This window comes from Callithrix jacchus, chromosome 16 (assembly GCF_049354715.1).
Source record: "Callithrix jacchus isolate 240 chromosome 16, calJac240_pri, whole genome shotgun sequence".
Taxonomy (NCBI): domain Eukaryota; kingdom Metazoa; phylum Chordata; class Mammalia; order Primates; family Cebidae; genus Callithrix; species Callithrix jacchus.
The window spans coordinates 26,283,299-26,308,590 of record NC_133517.1 but is presented as its reverse complement, the minus strand read 5'-3'; the positions used below and the strand labels follow the sequence as shown (position 1 = coordinate 26,308,590).

At 39.4% G+C, this 25,292-nt stretch overlaps 1 protein-coding gene and 1 non-coding gene across 2 annotated transcripts in view; one reads left to right on the top strand and one right to left on the bottom strand.

Moving 5' to 3' along the window:
• The window catches only part of TRAM1 (translocation associated membrane protein 1), a 34,144-nt gene extending 31,005 nt beyond the window's left edge, over positions 1–3,139 (top strand). Inside the window, exon 11 of the mRNA XM_002759007.6 lies at positions 1,541–3,139. Within this exon, the coding sequence (XP_002759053.1) occupies positions 1,541–1,614 (74 nt within the window). The 3' untranslated portion in view covers positions 1,615–3,139. The remainder of the gene's footprint in view (positions 1–1,540) is intronic.
• A 4,984-nt stretch (positions 3,140–8,123) lies between these two features.
• Positions 8,124–8,280, bottom strand: LOC118148733 (U1 spliceosomal RNA). Its single transcript, XR_004735643.1, has one exon. It is a non-coding gene; the product is annotated as a U1 spliceosomal RNA (small nuclear RNA).
• Between the last annotated feature and the right edge of the window lie 17,012 nt (positions 8,281–25,292).

Here is a 25,292-nt window from a genome sequence, read left to right as displayed (position 1 = left end):
ATAAACTTTGTTATCCTGTTAATGCCTGTAAATCAGTGATTCTGTTTTTCATTGTGTATGTTAGTAACTTAAGCCTTTTATCTTTTCTTCCTTTAGTCAAAACCAACATTTGTCTTTTTGTGTTGATTTTCCTAGTTGTATTTTTTCTGGATCGTTGATTTCTATTCTTGCTTCCTTTTTATTGGGTTGAATTTGCAGTTTTGTTTGTGATTTACCTTCTTGAGATGGATTTTTGGAGCACTGATTTGTATCTCTTGTGAATTACATTCAGTTAAGGGTAAACTTACTTTTCAACACTGCTTTAACTGCATTTCATAAGTTTTGTTGTTGTTACTGAGATGGAGTATAGGTCTATTGCCTAGGCTGGAGTGCAGTAGCGTGATCTTGGCTCACTGCAACCTTCGCCTCCCAGGCTAAAGTGATTCTCCCGCCTCAATCTCCCAAGTAGCGCCTGTCAGATGCCACGCTAATGGCTGCATCTGCAGCCACCCAGCCACAGCTGTGGACCTATGCATCACTGTGCTCTTGAGGGCCTGGGAAGCCCTACTGCCTCTGCAGGCTTAGAAGTGCCTGCTTCCACTGCCTGGTCTCTCCCCACTCCTGGCAGCTGCTACCACACCCGGCTAATTTTTGTATTTTTAGTAGAGATGGAGTTTCACCATGTTGGCCAGGCAAGTCTCAAACTCCTGACATCAGGTAATCTACCCACCTCAACTTCCCAAAGTGTTGGGATTCCAGGCATGAGCCACTGTGCCCAGTCTGTATTTCACAGGTTTCTGTGTCTTTTTCATTACCATTCAGTTCAATGATATTTGTGCTGGGATTCCACTTGTGCTAGGATTATAGGCACAAGCCAGCCCCACCTCAGACATCCATTTCTATATGCAACTTGTATATTTTTGGAGAGAGAGTCAGTCAGACATTTGTTACTCCATCATAGCTTGAAGAAGGCCATTACATTAGCCAGGTATGGTGGCTCACGCCTGTAGTCACAGCTGTTTGGGAGGCTGAGGTGGGAGCATCACTTGTGCCCAGGAGTTCAAGACTGCATTGAGCCATGATTGTGCCTCTGCACTCCAGCCTTGGTGACAGAATGAGACCCTGTCTCAAAAAACAATAACATAAATAAATAAAAAGAAAGCCATAGTACACACTCCACATAGGAATTATCCTCAGACACCAACTTTAGTGTGTTGTAAACAAATATCCCCAAGGACTTTACTGTCAAATGTGAAAAGTTTCTTTATTTTTACAGAAGATATTTCTCTCGAATACTATTTTTAAATTCTTGCAACTTTTTAAACAGTTTTATGCCTTATCACTTTTTTCTGCTTTTAAGAGTAGTTTCTTTTAATTTGCTACTTTCAGTTCATGTGTTAAACACGTTGCAAGGTTTTATGATTGGTTAAATACTGGTATATAAATTTCACCTGAGTATATATTGGATTCTACATTTTCTTTTCTAAAGGTATCTTTACGTATAAAGATTACTTGCATTTATTTATAAAAGAAAGTAACACAGATTCTTTTCTTTTTGCAGAAAATGGTGTAAATGGAACATTAACTTCAAATGTAGCAGACTCTCCCCGGAATAGAAAAGAGAAATCTTCATAATGAATTATAAACTAATTGATTAATGTCCCCAAAGAAATCTGCTTTCTACTATATCTTTCAGCATTAGAGACTTTTCTGTTCTTGAAAATACAGTTTGTGCTCTTTGATTTTTGCTATTGTATTGTTTCATGCATTTTTTTAAAGGGCATTTGAGGGGAGGATGATTGCTATGACTGAAAAAAAAATATTTTAGCTTAGACTAAGCTACCTGCCTTCAAAATAGTTTAGGGACCACCACCATATTTTATTCTGTTTTTATTTTTGAACATTTTTCTAATGATTTGGAGACAAAACTATTTACAAAAATACCACATATCGTGATACAATTTCTTGCTGTCACCAATTTTTTATAATAGCTGAGTGGCCTGTTCTAAGAAGGCCATATTTTTTAAGTTATCTTTCAGGGTAAATCGGAAATACTATAAAGTTGGATGTCAAACTTTAATATGCTGGATGTCAAACTTTAATATGTTGGATGTCAAACTTTAATATGTTTTCAGTGTTCTCTAATTTTTAGGAATTTTTGTAGCCTTTACACCTGGAAAAAAAGATTTGTAACATCACCAAAACAATTGTGTGCTTTATAGGTAGTGATTATTAGTATTACATCCCCATTTTTAAAACAAAAACATACTAATGGTTGCAACATGTGGAGTTTTATTGACATACATATTAAATCAAAGTATATTGTTAACATAAAAGTACTTGTGAAGTAAAATCTTTCTTGTGCATTTTCAATACTTGTAAACTGGAAATGAAAATATTTACTATGAACAGGAAGATCTGACTTACATAGCCCTTTTTGATATGTTTATTAATAATGATTCTTAATGGGGCTCATAAGTTTAATATGCACAGCATCTTAGAAAAGTTTAACCTGCAAACCCTTTCAAGACATAATGCCTACTTGATTTTTAGCTATAAAAAGAATGTCAGGTAATTATATTTGGAAACATCTAATGCACTCACTTTAAAGAAATTGAAAATTCAGGTGGATAGTCTTACAAAAGACAATGTGCTTTATGTTATACCTATAGCTTTGGTCCCATCTTTAATTGAGAAACATTTATCTGTATAAAACATATTTTTGGATAAAAAAATATATATATTTGTATCTCTACAGAAAGGCTCTAAAAAGCATTTGAGTAAAATATTTGGTTCCCTTTTCTATAATTATCTTTTAAGATCCTTATAGCTACATTTGGTTTATTCATTGTATTGACAGTATATATATTGTTCCTTTCGGTGTTCACATCTGGTTCCCCATTTCTCACTTCTGTCACCAGCTGTTTGTGCCATTCTTAGTGTAAAAGTTGCAGACCTATTAGATCTGCAGTTTAAGTTGCCATGCTGCTAGGAAGTTGTCCTTTTTCTTTCCAGCTGTTTACCTACTTCCTGGAAAAAGTAGTAGCTCTCTGTAGCATTATGGAGTTTCAGTGGAACCAAATTTTTGCCATTAAAAACTGGCATTATAATGAACTATACCTTGAGAAATCAATCAAAATAAAAATTTTTACTTTCACAAGTTGCATCCTGGATGTTTCTATCATTGTTGGTGTTTATGCTATTTTGGTATATAACCTCATTAAAATGTACCATGTTTAAAACACTTTTTAGACATTCAGAATAACCCTTTTCAAAAGTGTGTACATCTGCAAATAAGCAGATTTGTTCCACAGAATAATGGCGAGTACTGCTGGGAAGATATGTGATCATAACCAGATTAATCCAGTAATCACTGGATTAAACTAACCTAAAGGTATCTCTTTATTATGGAATCATTCATTTCTTAATATGCAAATGTGTTTCCTGGTGCACCAAGAATGTTGGCAGTGAGGCTATAATATGCAGTGTTTCCCACCTTATTTGCCTGTAGAATCTTGTGTTCATCAAATTACTTACTAGCACTTTGTGTTCTAAAGCATACACTGTGTTTAGGCAAAGAAAAAAGCCCTTGATACGTAGTTATCAGGGGCTCATATATACACACAAGCATGTATACACACAGGTATGGTTGTAAATTATGAGCTCTACACCCTGCTTGCAAATGTGCTGAGGAAAGTGTACTGGCTTCCAGATCCTGCAGAACTTGTCACTGTCATCTGGACTCAAGTTGAGCCTTGAAGCCTGATGGGAATCCTGTAGGGATCTGTACCTGGACAAGGCCCGTGGCTCTGTCTTAAACCCTGGGGACCATGAATTAGTTGCTTTGCCATTCTGGGATTTAGTCTTTCCCACCACAAAAGGCCTCTTTTCTGCGTTTTTTTTCTACTTTAAATTGACAATTTATAATTGTATGTGGGAGTACAAAGTGGTGTTATAAGTATAATATGGAATAATTAAGCTAGTTAACATCCATCACCTTAAATACTTAACATTTTTTGTGATGAGAACATTTAAATTTACTTAGTTTTGAAATGTATAATACTATTAACTATATTCACCATATAGAATGTAGTGAATACAATTGCTGTGCCATGGAACTAAGAAGAAATCCCTTGTCATATGTTGTCCCCTCCGACCATCATCTCCCCATGCCCCTCAGCCCCCAGCCTTTGTACCCATCATCTACACTCTGTGAGTTTGTTTTAGATTCCACCTATGAGTTAGTATGTGTGCCATATTTGTCTTTTCGTGCCTGGTTTACTTAGCATAATGTTCTCCAGTTTCATCCATGTTGTCACAAAAGACAGAATGTCCTTTTTAAAAGCTGAGTAGTATTCTATATGTGTATATACTGCATTTCCACATTTTCTTTAGCCATTCATATGCTGATAGACCTTAGGTTGATTCCATAACTTGGCTATTGTGAACATAGTGCTAGAGTGAACACAGGGCTACAAACATCTCTTCAAAACACTGATTTCAAATCTTGGGGTCGAATCCCAGATGTGGATTGCTGGATCATATGGTAATTCTATTTTAGCTTTTTGGAGAACCTCAATACGGTTTCCCTTAACGGCTGGATTAATTTACATTCTTAACAGTGTATAAGGGTTTCCCTTTCTCCATATCCTTGCCAACATTTGTTATCTTTTGTCTTTGTCATTATAGCCATTGTGACAGGTGTGAGATGACATCACATTGTGGTTTCAAATGGCAGTTTTTCCATTATATGTCTTTTAGTAGTTACATTTAAGTCCTTAATCTATTTTGAGTTGATTTTTGCATATAGTGTAAGACACAGGTCCAATTTCATTCTGCATGTGGGTATCTAGTTTTCCTAGCACCTTTTATTGAAAGGAATATTCTTTTCCCATTGTATATTCTTAGCACCTTTGTGGAAAAGCAATTGACCATGAGCATACCTGGGTTCATTTATGGGCTCTCTACTCTGTTTCGTATGTATTTTTTTTTTTTTTTGCAAGTACGATGCTAACTTTTTTTTTTTAATATATACACAGGAAGCCAGGGGTCTCACCGTATTGCCCAAGCTGGTACCAAACTGCTGCTCTTGAGTAATGCTCCTGCCTCAGTCTCTCAAAGTGCTGGGATTACAAATGTGTTTACTAACACTTTTTTTTTCAATAGTTTTGGGTTACATGGATAAGTTTGTGTGTGTTTGTGTGTGTGTGTGTGTGTGTGTGTGTGTGTGTGTGTGTGTGGAAGCGGAGTCTTGCTCTGTTGCCCAGGCTAGAGTGCAGTGGCATAGTCTTGGCTCACTGCAACTTCCACCTCCTGGTACAAGTGATTCTCCTGTCTCAGCCTCCTGAGTAGCTGGGATTGCAGGTGCCTGCCATCATGCCCAGCTAATTTTTTGTATTTTTAGTAGAGATGGGGTTTCACCATGTTGGCCAGGCTGGTCTCGAACTCCTGACCTGTGATCCGCCTGCCTCAGCCTCCCAAAGTGCTGGGATTACAGGCATGAGCCACCGCACCCAACCAGATAAGTTCTTTAGTGGTGATTTCTGAAATTTTGGTGCACTTCCCACATGAGTAGTGTACAGTGTGCCCAGTGTGTAGTCTTTTATCCCTCACCCCCCTCCCATCCTTCCCCCAAAATCCCCAAAGTCCATTATGTCATATGCCTGTGCATCCTCATAGTTTATCTCCCACTTATAAGTGAGAACATACAATATTTGGTTTTCCATTCCTGAGTTACTTCACTTAGAAAAACGGTCTCCAGCTCCATCCAGGTTGCTGCAAATGCCATTATTTTATTCGTTTTCATGGCAGAGTAGTATTCCAACATATAAATATATTTTCCTTATCTATGTGTTGGTTGATGAGTATTTAGGCTGGTTCTGTGTTTTTGCAATTGCAAATTATGCTGCTATAAACATGCATGTGCAAGTGTCTTTTTCATATAATGATTTCTTTTCCTCTCGGTAGATACCCAGTAGTAGGATTGCTAGAGCAAATGGTAGTTGTACTTTTAGTTTTTTACGGAACTTCCATACTGTTTTCCATAGTGGTTATACTAGTTTACATTCCCACCAGCAGTGTAAAAGTTCCCTTTTCACAATATCCATGCCAACATTTATTTTCTTTAATTTTCAATTATGGCCATTCTTGCAGGAGTAAGATAGTATCTCATCGTGGTTTTAATTTGCATTTCCCTGATAATCAGTGATGTCAGGATGTTTTCATGTTTATTCACTATTCATATACTTTTCTTGAGAAGAAGATAGATGAATAGCCAATAAACATGAAAAAAATTAAAATCTGAGAATTTTATATTCACATCCTTTGCCCACTTTTTGATGGGATTATCTTTTTCCTGCTGATTTGTTTGAATTCCTTGTAGATCTGGTTATTAGTCCTTTGTTGGAACCATAGTTTGTGAATATTTTCTCCCACTCTGTGGGTTGTCTGTTTACTCTGCTGATTATTATTATTTGTTGTTGTTGTGCAGAAGCTTTTTACTTTAATTAGGTCCCATCTAATTTTTGCTTTGTTGCATTTGCTTCTGGGTTCTTAGTCATGAACTCTTTGCTAAGCCAATGTCTAGAAGAGATTTTCTGATGTTATCCTCTAGAATGTGTATGGTGTCAGGTCTTAGATTTAAGTCTTTGATCCCTCTTGAGTTGATTTTTGTATAAGGTGAGAGATGGGGATCCAGTTTCATTCTTATACATGTGGCTTGCCAATCATCCCAGCACCATTTGTTGAATAGGTGTCCTTTCCCCACTTAATGTTTTTATTTGCTTTAAGATCAGTTGGCTGTAAGTATCTGGCTTTATTTCTGGGTTCTCTATTCTGTTCCACTGGTCTGTGTGCCTATTATAATACTGCTACCTTGCTGTTTTGGTAACTGTAGCCTTGTAATATAGTTTGAAATCAGGTAATGTGATACCTCCAGATTTGTTATTTTTACTTAGTCTTGCTTTGGCTATGTGAGCTCTTTTTATGGATCCATATGAATTTTAGGATTGTTTTTTCTAGTTCTGTGAAGAATGATGATGGTATTTTGATGGGAATTGCATTGAATCTGTAGATTGCTTTTGGCAGTATGGTCATTTTCCCAATATTGATTCTACCCATCCATGAGCATAAAATGTGTTTCTGTTTGTGTCATCCATGATTCCTTTCAGCAGTGTTTTGTAGTTTTCCTTGTAGCAATCTTTTACCTCCTTGGTTAGGTGTATTCCTAAGTCTGGGGGGTTTGATTGTTTGTTTTGCAGCCGTTGTAAAATGGATTCAGTTCTTAATATGATTCTCAGCTTGGCCACTGTTGGTGTATAGCAGTACTACTGGTTTGTGCAATTGATTTTGTATCCTGAGATTTTACTGAATTCATTATCAGATCTAGGAGCTTTTTGGATGAGCCTTTAAGGTTTTCTAGGGATATGATCATATCAGCAAACAGCAACAGTTTGAATTCCTCTTTACTGCCTTGGATGCCTTTTATTTATTTCTCTTGTCAGATTGCTCTGGCTAGACTTCCAGTACTATGTTGAATATTAGTGGTGAAGGTGGATATCCTTACTTTGTTCTAGTTCTCAGGGGAAATGCTTTCAACTTTTCCCCATTCAGTATAATGTTGGCTGTAGGTTTGTCATAGATTCTCATTATTACCTTGAGGTGCATCCCTTCTATGTCAGTCTTGCTGAGGGTTTTAATCAGAAAACCCTGGATTTTGTCAGATGCTTTTCTGCATCTATTGAGATGATCATATGATTTTTGTGTTTAATTGTTTATGTGATGTATTACAGTTATTGATTTGTATATGTTAAACCATTCCTGCATCCCTGGTGTGAAACCCACTTGACCATGATGTGTTATGTTTTTGATATGCTGTTGGATTCAGTTAGCTAGTATTTTGTTGAGGATTTCTCTATGTTCATCAGAGATACTGTTCTGCAGTTTTCTTTTTTGATTATGTTCTTTACTGGTTTTGGTATTAGGGTGATACTGGCTTTATAGAGTGATTTAGATAGAATTCTCTCACTCTCTTTTAGAATAGTTTCAGTAAGATTAGTACCAATTCTTGGAATGTCTGATAGAATTCAGTTGTGAATCCTTCTGTTCCTTGACTTTGTTTTGTTGGCAATTTTTTTTTTAAATGCCAGGGGAAAGCACGAATGCAGTCCCCCACTACCACAAATTATGCAGTTGAGCTTCCCACATTTGGGGAAATCACAGGGGTGATTTTTATCATTATATTTTATCATTGCATCTGGAGTGCAATGGATAAGCCTTGCCCTGGGAAAACCAGATAAATATGGCAATTATTTTTTACTACTGTTTCAACTTCACTACTTGTTATTGGTCTGTTCAGAGTTTCTATTTCTTCCTGATTTAATCAAGGAAGGTTGTACATTTCCAGAAACTTATCCATCTCCTCTAGATTTCCTAGTTTGTGTGCATAAAGGTGTTAATAGTAGCCTTGAATGACCTTTTGTATTTCTGTGGTATTGGTTGTAATGTCTCATGCTTCATTTCTAATTGAGCTTATTTGGATCTTCTTTCTTTGATTAATCTCACTAATGGTCTAGCGATGTTTATCTTTTAAAAAAAACAGCTTTCATTTATGTTTTGTATTTTTTGTTTGTTTGTTTCAATTTCATTTACTTCTGCTCCAATCTTTGGTATTTCTTTTCTTCTGCTAGGCTTGGGTGTGGTTTGTTCTTGTTTCTCTAGTTTCTGAGGTGTGACCTTAGACTGTCTATTTGTGCTCTTTCAGACTTTTCAATGTAGGCATTTAAGGCTATGAACTTTCTTAGAGGTTTTGATAAGTTGTAGCACTATTATTTTTCAATTCAAATAATTTTTTAATTTCCATCTTGATTTCATTGTTGACCCAAAGATCATTCAAGAGTAGATTATTTAATTTCCATGTATTTGCATCATTTTGAGTGCTCTTTTTGGAGTTAATTTTCACTTTTATTCCACTGTAGTCTGAGATATAATTTTGATTTTCAATTTACTGATACTTGTTTTGTGGCCTATTCTTTGGTCTATCTGGGAGAATGTTCCATGTGCAGATGAAAAGAACATGTGCTGATGAATGTATGTCTGTTCGGCAGTTGTTGGGTAGAATGTTCTATAAATATTTGTTAAGTCTATTCTGCGATATACTTTACGTTCATTGTTTTTTTGTTGACTTCTATCTTGATGACCTGTCTAGTGCTGTCACTGGAGTACTGAAGTCCCCCACCCTTATTGTGTTGCCATCTATCTCATTTCTTAGGTTTAGTAGTAATTGTTTTATGCATTTGGGAGCTCCAGTATTAGGTACGTATATATTTAGGAGTGTGATATTTTTCTGTTGGATTAACCGTTTTATCATTATATAATGTCCCTCTTTGTCTTTTTAAACTGTTGTTCCTTTAAAGTCTGTTTTGTTTGATATAAGAATAGCTACTCCTGCTTGTTTTTGGTTCCCATTTGCATGAAATATCCTTTTCCACCCCTTTACTTAAGTTTATTTGAGTCCTTATGACAGCAGATACTTGGTTGGTGGATTTTTATCCATTCCATCATTCTGTATCTTTTACCTGGAGCATTTAGGCCATTTACATTTGGTGTTAATATTGAGATGTGAGGTACTGTTCTATTTGTTGCCTAAATATCTTGGTTTTCTTTCATTGTATTACTGTTTTATAGGTCCTGTGAGATTTATGCTTTAATGAGGTTCTATTTTGGTATATTTGAAGATTTAGAACTCCTTTTAGCAATTCTTGTAGAGCTTGCTTGGTAGAGGCGAATCCCTCTCAGCATTTGTTTGTCTAAAAAAGACTATCTTTTCTTGACCTATGAAACTTAGTTTTGTTGGATACAAAGCTCTTGACTGACAATTATTCTGTTTCGGGGATAAAGATAGAACCCCAATCACTTCTAGCTTGTAGGGTTTCTGCTGAGAAACCTGCTATTAATCTGATAGGTTTTCCTTTAACTTTATAGATTACATAATATGTTTGTCTCACAGCTCTTAAGATTTTTTGCCTTCATCTTGGCTTTAGATAACCTAATGACTATGTGCCTAAGTGATGATCTTTTGCAGTGAACTTCCCAGGTGTTCTTTGAACTTCTTTGGATGTCTAGATCTCTAGCAGGTTCAAGGAAGTTTTCCACAATTATTGCCTCAAATAAATTTTCCAAACTTTAGATTTCTCTTCTTCCTCAGGAACACCAGTTATTCTTAGGTTTGGTCATTTAACATAATCTCAAATATCTTGGAGGCTGGTTCATTTTTTAAAATTCCTTTTTCTTTGTCTTTGTCTGATTTGGTTAATTTGAAAGCTTTGTCTTTGAGCTCGGAAATTCTTTCTTCTACTTGTTCTAGTCCATTATTGAAACTTTCCAGTGTATTTTGTATTTCTCTAAGTGTGGCTTTCATTTCCAGAAGCTGTGATTGTATTTTCTTTATGATATTTATGTCTCTGGAGACTTTTTCTTCCATATCCTGTACTGTTTTTAAAATTTATTTTAGTTTTCACTTTTCTCTGGTATCATCCTGAGTAGCTTAATAATCAACCTTCTGAATTCTTTATCTGGCAATTCTGAGATTTCTTCCTGGCTTGGATCCATTGCAGAGGAGCTAGTGTGATCTTTTGGGAGTTTTATAGGACTCTATTTTGTCATATTACCAGAATTATTTTTCTGGTTCCTTCTCATTTGGTTAGACTATTTGAGTGGAAAGCTCTGGAACTCAAGGCCTGCTTCAGATTATTTTGTCCCATAAGCTTATCCCTAAATGTGATGCTTTCCCCCTTCCCCTAGGGATTGGGGCTTCCTGAGAGCCTGCCTACAGTGATTGTTATTGCTTTTCTGGGTCTAGCCACCCAGTAGGGCTACCAGGCTCCAGGTGGTGCCGGGGAATGTCTTCAAAGAGTCCTGTGATGTGATCTCTCTTTGGGTCTTTCAGCTGTGGATACCAGCTCTTGCTCTGGTGGAGGTGGCAGGGGAGTGAAGTAGACTCAGTGAGTCTTTGGTTGTAGATATGTTTAGTGTGCTGGCTTTCTCAAATGCTGATTATGCTAGCAGTGAAGTTGTCACATGGACAGACACATGGTGTCTCAGGACACCTGGTTTGCCAGATGTTGCAGGCAGAGTAATTAGCTGTTTTCTTTTTCCTGGGAGCAGGGTTATTCTGTCATGAGTTGCTTTAATGGCTTGATTTGGTTGGCCTCCAGCCAGTAGGTGGCATTTTCTAGAGAGCACTGGCTGCAGCAGTAGTAGGGAGATATAATCTTGCCTTAAGTTGGCCAGGTAAGTATTCTGGCTTCTCAGGTAATATGCAGGACCATAAAACTCCTAAGACTTTATACTTTTGTGTTTGGCTACCAGGGCAGGTAGAGAAATACCGTCAGGTCAGGGCAAGGTTAGGTGGGTCTGAGCTCAAACTGTCCTTGAGAGGAGCCACTGTGGGGTGTGGGGAGTGGTTCTCAGGCCAATGGGGTTATGTTCCACAGGGTATTATGGCTGCCTTTGGTGTGCTAGTTCATCGGGAAAGTGGCGACAGTGGGTAGCAAAAGGCCTCACTCAACTCCCAAGCAGTTGGCTAGGCCAGTCTTGCTCCCACATTACCATTGTCAGACCTTGCCCCATGCTATAAACTTCTCTGCTGAGAAAGGAAGTACAGCTTTCAGGACTTGCCCCTCCCCATCTGCCCCAGTGTCAGAAGCAGCTCCTTCACTTGCATCTGCAGCAGTTTCCATTCACTCCTTGAATTCTGCTCGAGAAAATTCATGCCCAGTCAAAATTAGTACAACTTTCAGTTGGAAGCTTCTTGCAACCTGTGACCTGTCCCTAATTCCGCTGGCTGCCTTCCCTGAGGGTCCCTGTGAGATATACTCAGGGATGGCTTCCCTGGGCTCTGACTGGAGATTGGGACCGCCTACAAGGCTCTTCCCACTGCTGCTTCTACTTTTATATTTCATGTGGCTCCCTAAATCATCTCTAGGTAAGGTTAAATCCTTTTCCCATGATTTGGATTTTCAGATACCCCAGTGGGGGATGTGTATCCAAAGGCAGATTTTCTCCTCTTGCTTTGGAAACTCAGCTTTTCGCCTGTCTCATGGAATTTGCATGGTGTGCCACTTCTTTCAAAGGATCTGTGATTTCTTTTGGTTTTCCTAGTACATTTTGGTGGTGGTTCTTGGAGCGAAAGTTCACAGTGTGAGTTGCCAAACACTGTTCTGTCCACTTAAGTGGTAGCTTCACGTTAGCCCTGTTTCCTATCTGCCACCTTTCTCAGACTCTACTATCACTTTTTCGTACAGTTTGAAATACTGGTTTGAAATCAGGTAATGTGATGCCTCCAGCTTTGTTCTTTCTGCTCATAATTGCCCCAGTTATTCAAGGTTTTTTGTGTTTCCATTTGTATTTGAGAATTGTTTTTTATGCTTCTGTGAAAAACAACATTGGAAGTTTGATAGGGATTGCATTGAATCTGCAGATTGCTTTGGGTACTATGGACATTTTTAAAATATTCTAATCCATGAATATGGGATATCTTTTCATTTATTTGTCTTCAATTTTTTTCATCAGCATTTTATAATTTTTAATGTACAGGTTTTTCACTTTCTTGATTAAATTTAGTCCCAAATATTTCATTTTATTTTTTGTAGCTATTGAAAAATTGTTCTGTTCATTTCTTTTTCAGATAGTTTGTTGAAGATCATGTTGCCAAAAAACAATGACAATTTTACTTCTTTCTTTCCTATTTGGATGTTTTTTCTTTCTTTCTCTTGCCTAATTGCTCTAGCAAGGACTTCCAATACTATGTTAAACAGAAGTGGTGAGAATGAGCATTCTTGTCTTGTTCCAGATCTTGAGGGAGAGACTTTCAATTTTTCTCCATTGAGTATAATGTTAGCTGTAGGCTTCTCATATATCATCTTTATTGTGTTGAGGCACATTCCTTCAATACCTAATTTGGTGACATTTTTTATTATGAAAAGATGCTGAGTTTTGTCAAATGCTTTTTTGTGTGTAATGAGATGATCATATGGTTTTGCTCTTCATTCTGTTAATGTGATGTATCAAATTTATTGATTAGCATATCTTGAACCCTCCTTGCATGCCAGGGATAAATCCCACATAATCATGATGATGATTGTTTTAATGTGTTGTTGAATTTGGTTTGCTAGTATTTTGTTTAGAGCTATTGCCTCTGTGTTTATCAAGGATATTAGCCAGCTATCTTTTTTATTTTATTTTGTATTTTTTATTTTAGCAATGTGCTTGTCTGGCTTTGGTATCAGAGTAATTCTGGCCTCATAAAAATAGTTTTGAAATAGCTTTCCTCAGCTGCATGCAGTAATCTCTACATGCTTATGCCTGTAATCTCAGCACTTTGGGAGACTGAGGCCGAAGGATCACTTGAGGCCAAGGAATGGAGGGAGACATGCCTGGGAAACAGCAAGACCCCAGTCTCTAAAAAAGCAAAAACTTAGCCAGGCATGGCAGCATGCACCTGAAGTCCCAACTACTTGGGAAGCTGACTGAGGCTGAGGTGGCAAGATTGCTTGAACCCCAAAGTTCCAGGCTGCAGTGAGCTATGATCTGCCACTGCACTCCAGCATAGGCAACAAGGAGACCTTGTCCAAAAAAATAAAGAATAAAATTTATCTTCTTTGTTTTTTTGGGAAGACTTTGAGAAGAGTTAGTATTAGTTTTCAAATGTTTGGTAGAATTTAGCAGTGAAGGTATCAGGTCCTGACCTTTTCTTTGTAGGAGACTTTTTGTTACTGATTCAATCTCCAAACTGATTATTGATCTATTCACATTTTCTATTTCTATGTGATTTGGTCTTTTTAGGTTGTACATGTCTAGTAATTTATCCATTTCTTTTAAGTTACCTAACTTATTGGTATCTAATTGTTCATGGTAGTCTCCTATGATATTTTATTTCTGTGATATCAGTTGTAACATCTCTTCTTTCATTTCTCATTTTATTTATGTGGGTATTCTTTCTTTTTTCTTAGTCTAGCTAAAGGTTTGTGAATTTTATGTTTTCAAAAAGCCACCTCTGTTTCACTGATCTTTTGTATTGTTTTTAGTGTCTATTTTATTTACTTCTGCTCTTTATTATTTCATTCCTTCTGCTAACTTTAGGCTCAGTTTTTTCTTGTTCTAGGTAGTTCCTTCAGGTGTAATGTTAGGTTGTTTGCGTTTGTTGTTGTTTGGATACAAGGTCTTGCTCTGTCACACAGGCTGGAGTCCAGTGGCGCAATCATGGCTCAATGCAGCCTCTATCTCCTGGGCTCAAGTGAATCTCCCACCTCAACCTCCAGAGCAGCCGGAACCACAGGTGTGTGCCACCATACTCAGTTAATTGTTTTTAAGAATTTTGTAGGCATAGGGTCTCCCTATGTTGTCCCGGCTGATCTCAAACTCCCAGGCCCAAGTGATCCTCCCACCTCAACATCTCAAAATGCTGGGATTATAGGCGTGAGTCACTGTGTGTAGGCATCTTCTTTTTTGATGTAGACATTTACTGCTACAAACTAAGACCTGCTTTTGCTGTATCCCAGAAGTTTTTGTATACTGTTTCCATTTTTGTTTGCCTCAAGATCAAGATATTTTTTAATTTCTTCATTGACTTAAGGGTTGTTTTGGAGCATGTTATTTAATTTTCATGTATTTGTTAATTTTCTGAAATTACTCCTGGCATTGATTTCTAGTTTTGTACTATTATGGTTAAAAAAAAATACTTGATATAATTTCAGTCTTTTTAAATTTGCAAACACTTGATTTGTGCCCTAATCCAATCTATCTTGAAGAATGTACTTGAAAAGAATGTGGAAATGTTCTGCATATATCTGTTAGATCTATTTGGTCTAAAGTGTTGTCCAAGTCCAGTGTTTCCTTATTAACTTTTCTTTTTTGAGACGGAGTTTCACTCTTGTTACCCAGGCTGGAGTGCAATGGCGTGATCTCGGCTCACCGCAACCTCTGCCTCCTGGGTTCAGGCAATTCTCCTGCCTCAGCCTCCCAAGTAGCCAGGATTACAGGCACGCGCCACCATGCCCAGCTAATTTTTTTGTATTTTTAGTAGAGACGGGGTTTCACCATGTTGACCGGGATGGTCTTGATCTCTTGACCTCGTGATCCACCCTCCTCGGCCTCCCAAAGTGCTGGGATTACAGGCTTGATCCTTATTAACTTTTCATCTGGATGATCTATCCATTGTGAAATGGGGTACAAAGTCCCCTATTACTATTATATTGCAATCTACTTTCCTTTCAGGTCCTTTAGTATTTGTTTTATGTGTTCAGGTGCTCTACTGTTGGGTGCTTATATATCTACAATTGTTATATCCTCTTGATGAATTGACCTTTTATCATTGGATAATGTCCTTGTCTATTTTTATAGTTTTTGAGTTAAAGTCTATTTTATCTGATACAAGTTTCCCTACTCTCACTGGGTTTCCTTTGCATGAAATATCTCTTTCCATTCCATCACTTTCAGTCCATTTGTTTCCTTAAAAGTTAGTGTCTTGTAGGCCGGATATAGTTGGGTCTTGTTTTTTTGTTTTTGTTTTTATTTTTCTGTCTTTTGTTTTATATATTCAGTCACTCTATCTTTTTATTGGAGCATTTAAATTTACATTCAGAGTACTTACTGGTCGGTAAATACTTGCTCCTGACATTTTGTTAGTTGTTTTGGAAATACTTCATTTCTTTCTTCTTTTTATACGGTCTTCCTTCATGGTTTGATCATTTTCTGTAGTCCTATGCTTTGAATTCTATTTTCGTTTTGTATTTCTACTAATGATTTTTGCTTTGTCATTACCAAGGTGCTTGCCTTTTAGAAAACGATTGATTGTGGGTGGTCCAGTTGGACTATTCTGAAGCAAAGGTATTAATGACAATCTTCTAAACTTAAGGAATCTGCAAAGTCCTTGAGTTCAGAACTAATCCTGAAGCAAAGCTTGTGTTAATGAGGAAATAGGAAAGAGAAATGTTTTGCATAGATGTGTTTAGCAAAATTGTTCAGTGACTTCCTGTACCTCTGTGGTGTTGACAAATGTTTTTACTTAAAATTGGTACTGCTGTTTGTCTACATATGGACAATAAAAGTTTTTATTAACAAATATGAATAATGACACTGATCAACCGTTTGAATCTTTAAACAAGTGGCTCTAAAACTAACTCTAGAGAAAATCTTAGGGGATCATGCTGAAGGAGATGTTTTCCCCAAAAGATCATCCTAGATGCTGAGTGTGATTCAGTTAATTATTTAGTATAAAACCTCAACACAAGACAGGTTTAAAAATTCCATTGTAAATATCAGCAAGTGTTGGGAGGAAGAATTAAGATTAGAAACTCAGAGCCTGAGGAGAATGAATGTAATTGTAATTTCTAGGTCCTTTAAGCCCTGGTTGCACAGCCCCATCTACTAGAATAAAAGGAGAGGCAAAAGGACAAACTCATAATAATGGTGCTTTGTTAATCTGGTTACTGAACACCTTTAAAAACTATTAGCCATTTACAGTAGGCAACACACCTCTACACCTGTTTCATTTTGTGCCAATAGCAGAGAACCCAGTATTTACAAAGACAAATCAGGTCTGTGTTTATGTAAATATGATTTGCATCATAAAAAGTTGTTAGGCTGGCGGGGTGGCTCACACCTGTAATCCCAGCACTTTGGGAGGCTGAGGCAGGTGGATCACGAGGGCAAGAGATCAAGACCATCCTGGCCAACATGATGAAACCCCATCTCTACTAAAAATACAAAAAAATTAGCTGGACATGATGGTGCGTACCTGTAGTCCCAGCTACTGAGGAGGCTGAGGCAGGAGAATCGCTTGAACCTGGGAGGCAGAGGTTGCAGTGAGGTGAGATTGTGCCACTGCACTCCAGCCTGGCAACAGAGCAAGACTCCGTCCAAAAAAAAAAAAAAAATTAAAAAGTTGTACTAGGTATCTAAATGTTGCACATTGATGAACTTTTAATTCAAGCTGATTTATTCAATTAATCTAGATTAATTATCTTTAGTGAAAAGATTATTAATATAGTTGTTCAAGGCTGAAATCAAATATTTTGGGTATCCTGAAAACAAGCAAATAAAAAATGTAAGAAGCTTAGGTAGATGATACAGTCTTTTTGTGACTATCAGTAACTTAACTTTGACCTTATTTAATTAAGTTTACTGAAGAAAGCACTCATATTTTGAAGATCCAAACTTCAATCAACTCAAGTGATAAACAGCCTTATTGATTTCAGTTATTTCTGTTTTTCTGTTTAAGTTTTTATTACACAGTGGTAAGACTAGCTGAGCAGAGTTCAAATTGTGACTCCTCCACTGATCACCTCTAAGTGATTAAATGTCTTTACCGCAGTTTTCTGTGGTAATAACACCTACCCCACAAGGTATGTACATGAACTGTGCATAGCCCTATGCCTGATGTTTATTAAATCCTAGTTGTTAGCTCATAAGGTTGTGACAAACATGGCAGTAATTGTCACTGCTGTTACTACTTTTCTGGTTTATGTTGAAGTTTTACAACAAAGTTGAGCACTCATGCCATGCAATGCAAGCACAGGGTTCCACAACTCCACGCTGGAGCAGATGGGCCAATAAAGTTGTATGAAATGTCCAAGTCAACATTACAGCCAGCAAAGTAACACTGAGTCATCGGCTGACTGTGCAGGCTTGCTTAACCAACACAGACATTCGTAAATCAAACATCCAGGTCTGCACTGAACCATCTATGTGGTATGATAATTATAAAAGCAAGTTGTAGGTGTGATTTCTAAGGAATGATTGTTTTTAAAGTCAGATGTCTCTGGTTTAGGAGGCCATTTCCATGTAGCTGATGTATATAACTTCCAGAGAATTTTTAGCTGCTTGGAGTTGCCTAACCTTCTAGTGGAAAGAATCAGACTCCATCAGGTAAATGAGAACATTACAACACAATGTTTATCATGAAGTTTGAACTGACATCACAGAACGTCCTGGAATTCACATTCCTCCAAGTGGGCTGGAAGGCCTGGATGTAACAGAACATGGGGTATCTATACGTAGGTGTGGGTCATGTGTGAAAGAGTGAAATCTGAAGACTGAGGTCCGTACCCTATTGTGTCCTTGCTGATTGACTACTGAACTAATCCATTTTTCTTCTTATATCAAATATAAGAAAGTACAGTAAAGTTCCTTATTATTTTTTTTGAGACAGGACCTAGTTCTGTCACTCAGGCTGGAATGCAGTGGTGCCATCACAGCACACTGCAACCTCCACCTCCTGGGCTCAAGCAACCCTTCCACATCAGCCTCCAAAGTAGCTGGGAAGTACAGGTGTAATCCCAGGACTTTGGGAGCCCTAGGCAGGTGGATCACGAGGTCCAGAGATCGAGACCATCCTGGCCAACGTGGTGAAACCCCGTCTATACTAAAAATACCAAAATATTAGCTGAGTGTGGTGGCACGCACCTGTAGTCCCAGCTACTCAGGAGGCTGAGGCAGGAGAATCACTTGAAACTGGGAGGTGGAGGTTGCAGTGAGCCGAGACCGCGCCACTGCACTCCAGCTTGGGGACACAATGAGACTCCATCTCAAAACAAAAAAAAAACCCACCACTCCCAGCTAAGTTTTGTATTTTTTATAAACATGGGATTTCACCACATTTCCAGGCTGATCTCAAACTTCTGCGCTCAAGCATCCGCCCACCTCAGCCTCCCAAAGTGCTGGGATTACAGGTGTGAGCCATTGTTCCTGGCCTATAATTTAATTTTTAATGCAATTTAATCAACCGAATTTCAGTCACTAGTGACCTCAGGACCACCTTTAGTAGTCCTTTTCCATTTCAAAGGAATGAGAACAAACACACAATGTGACAGGTTATTTGTCACTTAGGTCTGAAGGGAAAATATCTATACTATATATACTAAGTAAATGAAAAATTAAGCGTGGTTTTTAAAAAGTGTATTCAATTCTGTATAATTAAGGCCTTGAAGACTACCAGGAATATGTTACAATGATTGGGGGCTTGCATCAGTTTGTTTTACGTTGCTATAAAGGAACATCTGGGACTGGGTAATTTATAAAGATAACAGGTTTATTTGACTCACATTTGGTTTCGTAGGCTGCAAGAAGCATAGCACCACCATCTGCTCAGCTTCTCATAAGGCCACAGGAAGCTTCTATTCCTGGTAGAAGGTGAAGGGGAACAGATGTGTCACGTGGTGAGAAGGGGAACAAGAGAAGGAGGAGGAAAGTTCCAGTGTCTGTAACAACCCCGTCTCACACAAACTCATTACTTTGCGGAGAGCACAAAGTCATTCACAAGGGATCCATCCCCATAACCCAGACCCCTCCCAGTAGGCCCTACCTTTAACAATGGAGATCACCTTTCAACATAAGAGTTGGAAGGGACAAATATCGAAACTGTCAGTGGCTTACCTACACCCTAATACATGTAGGGCTTTCAAAAGAGAAGATGTGAGGCTGGGTTCAACTCCATCTTCAAAGAGAAACTCAGTAACTGCAGAATCATCAATCATTCTCTGGGAAGAGAAAGCCCTAATTGAAACCTAGAAGTTATTTCTTTGTTGATAGGATGAGTCAACTCTGTCTCAATGCAGAAACACTGGTTCAAAGGAATGAGATGGAGGAGGACCGATAATCATTAGCAAAAAAAAAAAAATCTCTGAAGAGATACTACTCCAGTGATTTTCACTGAAATTTATAAAACATCTCTAAATATTGGCCTTTATATGGTAAGCTCAGGCTTATTCTATGGCAACTTAATTTTGCATGACCTGTGGTAGTGGATTTTTGTTTATTTGTTTTTATGAAGGATCAAACAGAATAAGGAATTTCTGTTTGTTTGTTTTGAGGCCAGGTCTCACCCTGTGTCCCATGGAGTGCAGGCACGATCACAGCTCACTGCAGTATCAACCTCACAGGCTCAGGTGATCCTAGTGCCTCAGCCTCCCGAGTAGCTGTTACCACAGGTGCACACCACCATAGCCAGCTGATTTTTTTTAACTATTTGTAGAGATACAAATAATTTGTACATTTCCCTATGTTCCCCAGGCTGGTCTCAAACTTCTGGACTCAGCTGATCCTCCTGCCTCTGCCTCCCAAAGTGCTGGGATTACAGATTTGGGTCCCTGCACCAGGCCAGAATAAAAATCTTTAAAAAGCAAACCATCTTGTAGAATGTAACTGCAGGTTTAAGTAATCACTGCTCTCCTTGTTGTACTGTATTTTGATGAGCACCAACATTCTGATTACAGTCCAGCATCTCTTAATAGACAATGCCAATCATACTCCATTATATATTGCTGTGGAGTGAGTACTCAGTAGGCTACTGCAATCACCACCTTAATTTTCCACTCACTCTCCATCTGCATCAGCACTTTAGTCTCCAGAGGTAAGAGCAGCTGTATTGTATTTGCTGTACTCACTCAACCCAGCTGCCCTTGACATTTGTTCCTTTTTCCTTTTTTTTTTTTTTTTTTTGGCTGAATGTCCCCACTTCTTTTCTAGAAGAAATACTTTTGCCCTGCGATTTTTTTTTTCAGTCTGTTACTTTGGCTGATCCTTATGCAGGATCTGCACTTCCATATAAAATTGTATTCTTACATGTCATAGAGTTTCCAGTTCCAAAGAGGCGACCTGCACACTGCTATGGTTTGCTGTGACAGAATCGCCAAAGTAGCAAACAAGTTAAAAGTGGGTCCAGACTTTGCTCATTTATATGAAAGTTTGGCCTTAAAAGTATTGGATTAATAAAAATATTGGAAATTAGTTTCTTCTTAATTTTTTTTTTTTTTTTTTTGAGATGGAGTTTCGCTCATTACCCAGGCTGGAGTGCAATGGCGCAATCTCGACTCACTGCAACCTCCACCTCCTGGGTTCAGGCAATTCTGCCTCACCCTCCTGAGTAACTGGGATTACAGGCATGCGCCACCATGCCCAGCTAATTTTTGTATTTTTAGTAGAGACGGTGTTTCACCTTTTTGACCAGGATGGTCTCGATCTCTTGACCTCGTGATCCACCCGCCTCGGCCTCCCAAAGTGCTGGGATTATAGGCGTGAGCCACCGCGCCCGGCCTCTTCTTAATATTTTTAATTGCCTAAGAAAACGGAAGTTATCAGTTGTATGGGATGTTTTGTACTTAGTGAGTCTCATTTCACAGAAGCTTAGTTTTAATGAGCTCCGACCCAGAAATACTCTGACTCCTCTTTAGTTCTGCAAATATCTGTTTATGAGAGGATGGTTCACAGTGTCTCTTCATCGTCCCCTGCATGCAGTGGGATTCAGCACCTTGCTTCTGAAATGAATGAAATGGGGAAAGGATGCTTGCCTTTTGTACATCCTAGTACCATATATAGAACAGGACCTCTCCTACCTCAGAGTCCCCACAATAACCTTCCACAGCCCAGTCTTTATCCTCCATGATCTTTTTATTTATTTATTTTGAGGCAGGATTTCACTCTGTCCCCCAGGTGGGGATGCAGTGGTGTGATCAAGGTTCACTGCAACCTCCACCTCCCGGGCTCAAGCAATCCTCCTACCTCAGTCTCCTGAGAAGCTGGGACTGCCAGTACATGCCACTATGCCTGGCTATAAATGGTGCCTTCTTCCCTCGGCAGCAAGGATGTAGCAGAAGGGACAAGGCAGCTCTCTGGGACCTCTTTTATAAAAACACTAATCCCAGTCATGAGAGCAGAGCCTTCATGACCTATTCACCTCCCAAAGGTCCCACACCCTAACATTGTCACCTTGCGGGGGCAGGAGTTCAACATATATACTTGGGGTCATGGATAAACATTCAGACCATCACAACAGGATACTGTATTTTCTTTATTCTAAATGTGCTCTCTTCATACTTCAGCATTTCTAAAATAAAAATGGGTCTTTCAATAGCAAACTTCTCTTCGTGGTCTACAGCACTAAGGATTTTTTTTAACCTGATTGTTAGGGTTTAAATGTTTGTCCTTTCCTAAACTCCTGTTGGAATTTAATTTCCTTTGTAAATATATTAAGAGGTGAGACCTTTAAGATGTAATTAGGCCATGAAGGCTCTGCCAATATAAATAGATTAATGTTAATATGGGAGTGGGTTTCTGATAAAAGGACCAGTTAGGTCGGCATGGTGGCTCATGCCTGTAATCCCAGCACTTTGGGAGGCCAAGGTGAGAGGACTGCTTGAGGCCCAGAGTTCAAGACTAGCCTGGGCAACATGGTGAAACCCCATCTCTACAACAGATAAAAAACATTAGTCGGACATGGTGGCACGCACTTGTGGTCCCAGCTACTCGGAAGGCTAAGGCAGGAGAATCACTTGAGCCCAGGAAGTTGAGGCTTCAGTGAGCCATGGTTGTGCCACTGCACTCCAGCCTGGGTGTCTCCAAATAAATAAATAAATAACAAGTTAAAGATCTCTCTGTCTCTCTTTCTCCTCCCTCTCTCTTTCTCTCTCTGCCTTATGCCATGGAGTTATACAGTAAGAAGGCCCCCATCAGATGCTGGACCGTCAATTTTGGACTTTCCAGCCTCCAGAACCATAAGCCAACACATTTCTGTCTATTACAAATTATCCGGCCTGTGGTATTCTGTTACAGCTTCACAAAGTAGACTAAGACACTGACAAATTCTTAGATTACATGAAATTCAGTATAAATTGCTAATGTTTATCGATGGGTAAGTCCCAGTTGGTATTTTATGTGCTTTACACCCATCATTTATAAACTCCACAAGGATCCCTTGAATAGCTGAGGATCATTCTTAACACTGTTTTATAAAAATTGAATCTCAGAGGGCAGGTGACTTAGTAAGTGGCAAAGCCAGGTTTTGCGCAGGTCTGTGGAGGAGCCTCTGTTCTTCACTATATCCCAACACACAAGCTGGCAAAACAAGGACAAGGCTGCTTAGAAGATGCACAAAGGCCGGGTCAGCACTTTGGGAGGCTGAGGCAGGTGGATCACGAAGTCAGGAGTTCAAGACCAGCCTGGCCAACATGGCGAAACCCTGTCTCTACTAAAACTACAAAAGCTTAGCTGGGCATGGTGTGGGCACCTGTAATCCCAGCTACTCAGGAGGCTGAGGCAGGAGAATCACTTGAACCCAGGAAGCAGAGATTGTAGTGACCCGAGATCGTCCCACTGCACTCCAGCCTGGGCAACAGAGCAATACTCTGTCTCAAAAAGAAAAGAAGATGCACAGAGGCCCAGCATGGTGGCCAAGTATTAGTGACTGCTGGGACGAGGCTAAACTGAGCTGGACTTTGGAGCTGAGAGAAGGCTCCCCTTTGGAAATTACCTCGAAGCTGAGTTTTGAATTCAAAAAATTTGCTTCCGGACTTCAGATGATGAACAAATGAGTGAATCCATCAATGCGTGAAAGAAATTATTCATTATGGAGTGAAAGACACTGAGCCCACAACTTGGGATGCTGAATAAGGAGCAGTTAGTAGAATACAGGGCTTTGAGGGCCTTGATGGGACAGTGGGAAGAGATGGGGATGAGGACAGTGAAGAAATGGTAGAAGTCACAGAAACTAAGCAAGAGGGCTCCAGGGAAGGAATGGTTGGCAGTGCCAAAAGTTGCAAAGAAGAAAAAGTATAAAGCCTAGAAAAAGTTCATCAAATCTGTTTCTTAGAAAGCCATTGGTGCCCTCAGGAAAAAAAAAAAAAAATCAGGTGTCACCAAGGGGTTCCCTCTGCCTCACTTTCATGCATTTTTCTCACGCACCTAAAATCAAGAGGATGGAGGTTGGTGGATCTTTGTCTGACTTGGTCCCCTGTGGACAGCAGATGCTGGACTCCTCTGAGCACATGGCAAGAGACTGTGAGTGTTTTCCTGGCACTGACAAACACCAACTCTGGCCTGTAGAAGACCTGGATGGGAAAAGTGTGGGGAGGTTTGCCGGAGTACTGGGGCATGCCCAGCACTTCCCTCATTGGGTTGGGGAGGAACTTCTTCCTCCTCACTGGGAGTTGAGCCGGGACCTTTCAGGGACTGCTGCAGGCATGAGTTTTGAGGACAGAGTTCAGAGTTTCACGCAGAGCTGCCGCACAGGTTGATGATGAATTCCCAACAGCCAGATATGCTCCCAAAGGGCTACAGCTCAGGAATGCCCACAGCAGGGCACCTGAGAAAAGAGAACCCTAGACAGGGTATCTTTTCTTCCTACTGCCCGGCAGGGTGGACCCACGCAGACTGCCACAGCCTGTGCCCCAACCCAGGAGCTTTGATCGTTTCACTGGCCATGCCTTAGTTGCTAATATAAGTCAGTTCCTGCCATTGAAAGTGACGTTTTATGGCCTACGACTGTCCTTGCAAGGATATATATATAGGACCTATAGGACCTGCCTGAGATTATAGCCTCAGGAAGGAAAAAATGTAGCCGATAGAATGGGTTTGGAGAGACAATGAAACTAAAGTGGCTTTGATCCCACCCTGTCAAACCCAATTCACTCAGCACAAAAGTTACAAGCAAGAATTGGAAGGAGAAAAAGGCAAAACAAAAGAGGGTGGCAAGTGCTGTCACCAATACAGTGAGGTAATGCCTTTATTCCAGACACCATGCCAAGGCATGGAATATATAGAAATGAACAAGACAGGCACAATTCCTGCTCTCACGAAGCTGAAAGTATGGAGTGAAAGACAAGTGGCCATGTTTAAAAATATTATGACAACTTATAAGTGCCATTGCAGGAAAAAGCAGATTGCTTATGAGAGAGCAGGATGAAGGGGATGGCAGGCCACTCTGGGAAAATGGCATGTAAATAGAGAAGCCCTGGGTAAGCATGACTTGGACAGGTGAAGAAGGGAGGGATTATTATCCACCCATGATAAAAGTATGATTGGACAGAGTAAACAGGCAGACAGGATCTCCAGGACAAAGCTCAGAGCCAGGCCCAGGACTCCAGTCAGCAACCTTTCCTCGATGGCAGGGCATCTCCAGATCCTTCTTATCTCACAGTTTCTTTCCATCATGAGTGTGGCCTATAGGCCTTTACTGGGCTGGATCTAGTGAAAAAAGTATTGATATGGTTTGGCTGAGTCCCCACCCAAATCTCATCTTGAATTGTAGCTCCCATAATTCCCACATGTTGTGGGAGGGCCCCAGTGGGAGATAATTGAATCATTGGGGAGGTTTCCCCATACTATTCTCATTGTGGTAAGTCTCATGAGATCTGATGGTTTTATAAAGCACAGTTCTCCTGCACACACCTCTTACCTGCTGCCATGTAAGATGTGCCTTTGCTCCTCCTTATCTTCTGCCATGATGGTGAGGCCTTCCCAGCCACGTGAAACTGTGAGTTCAT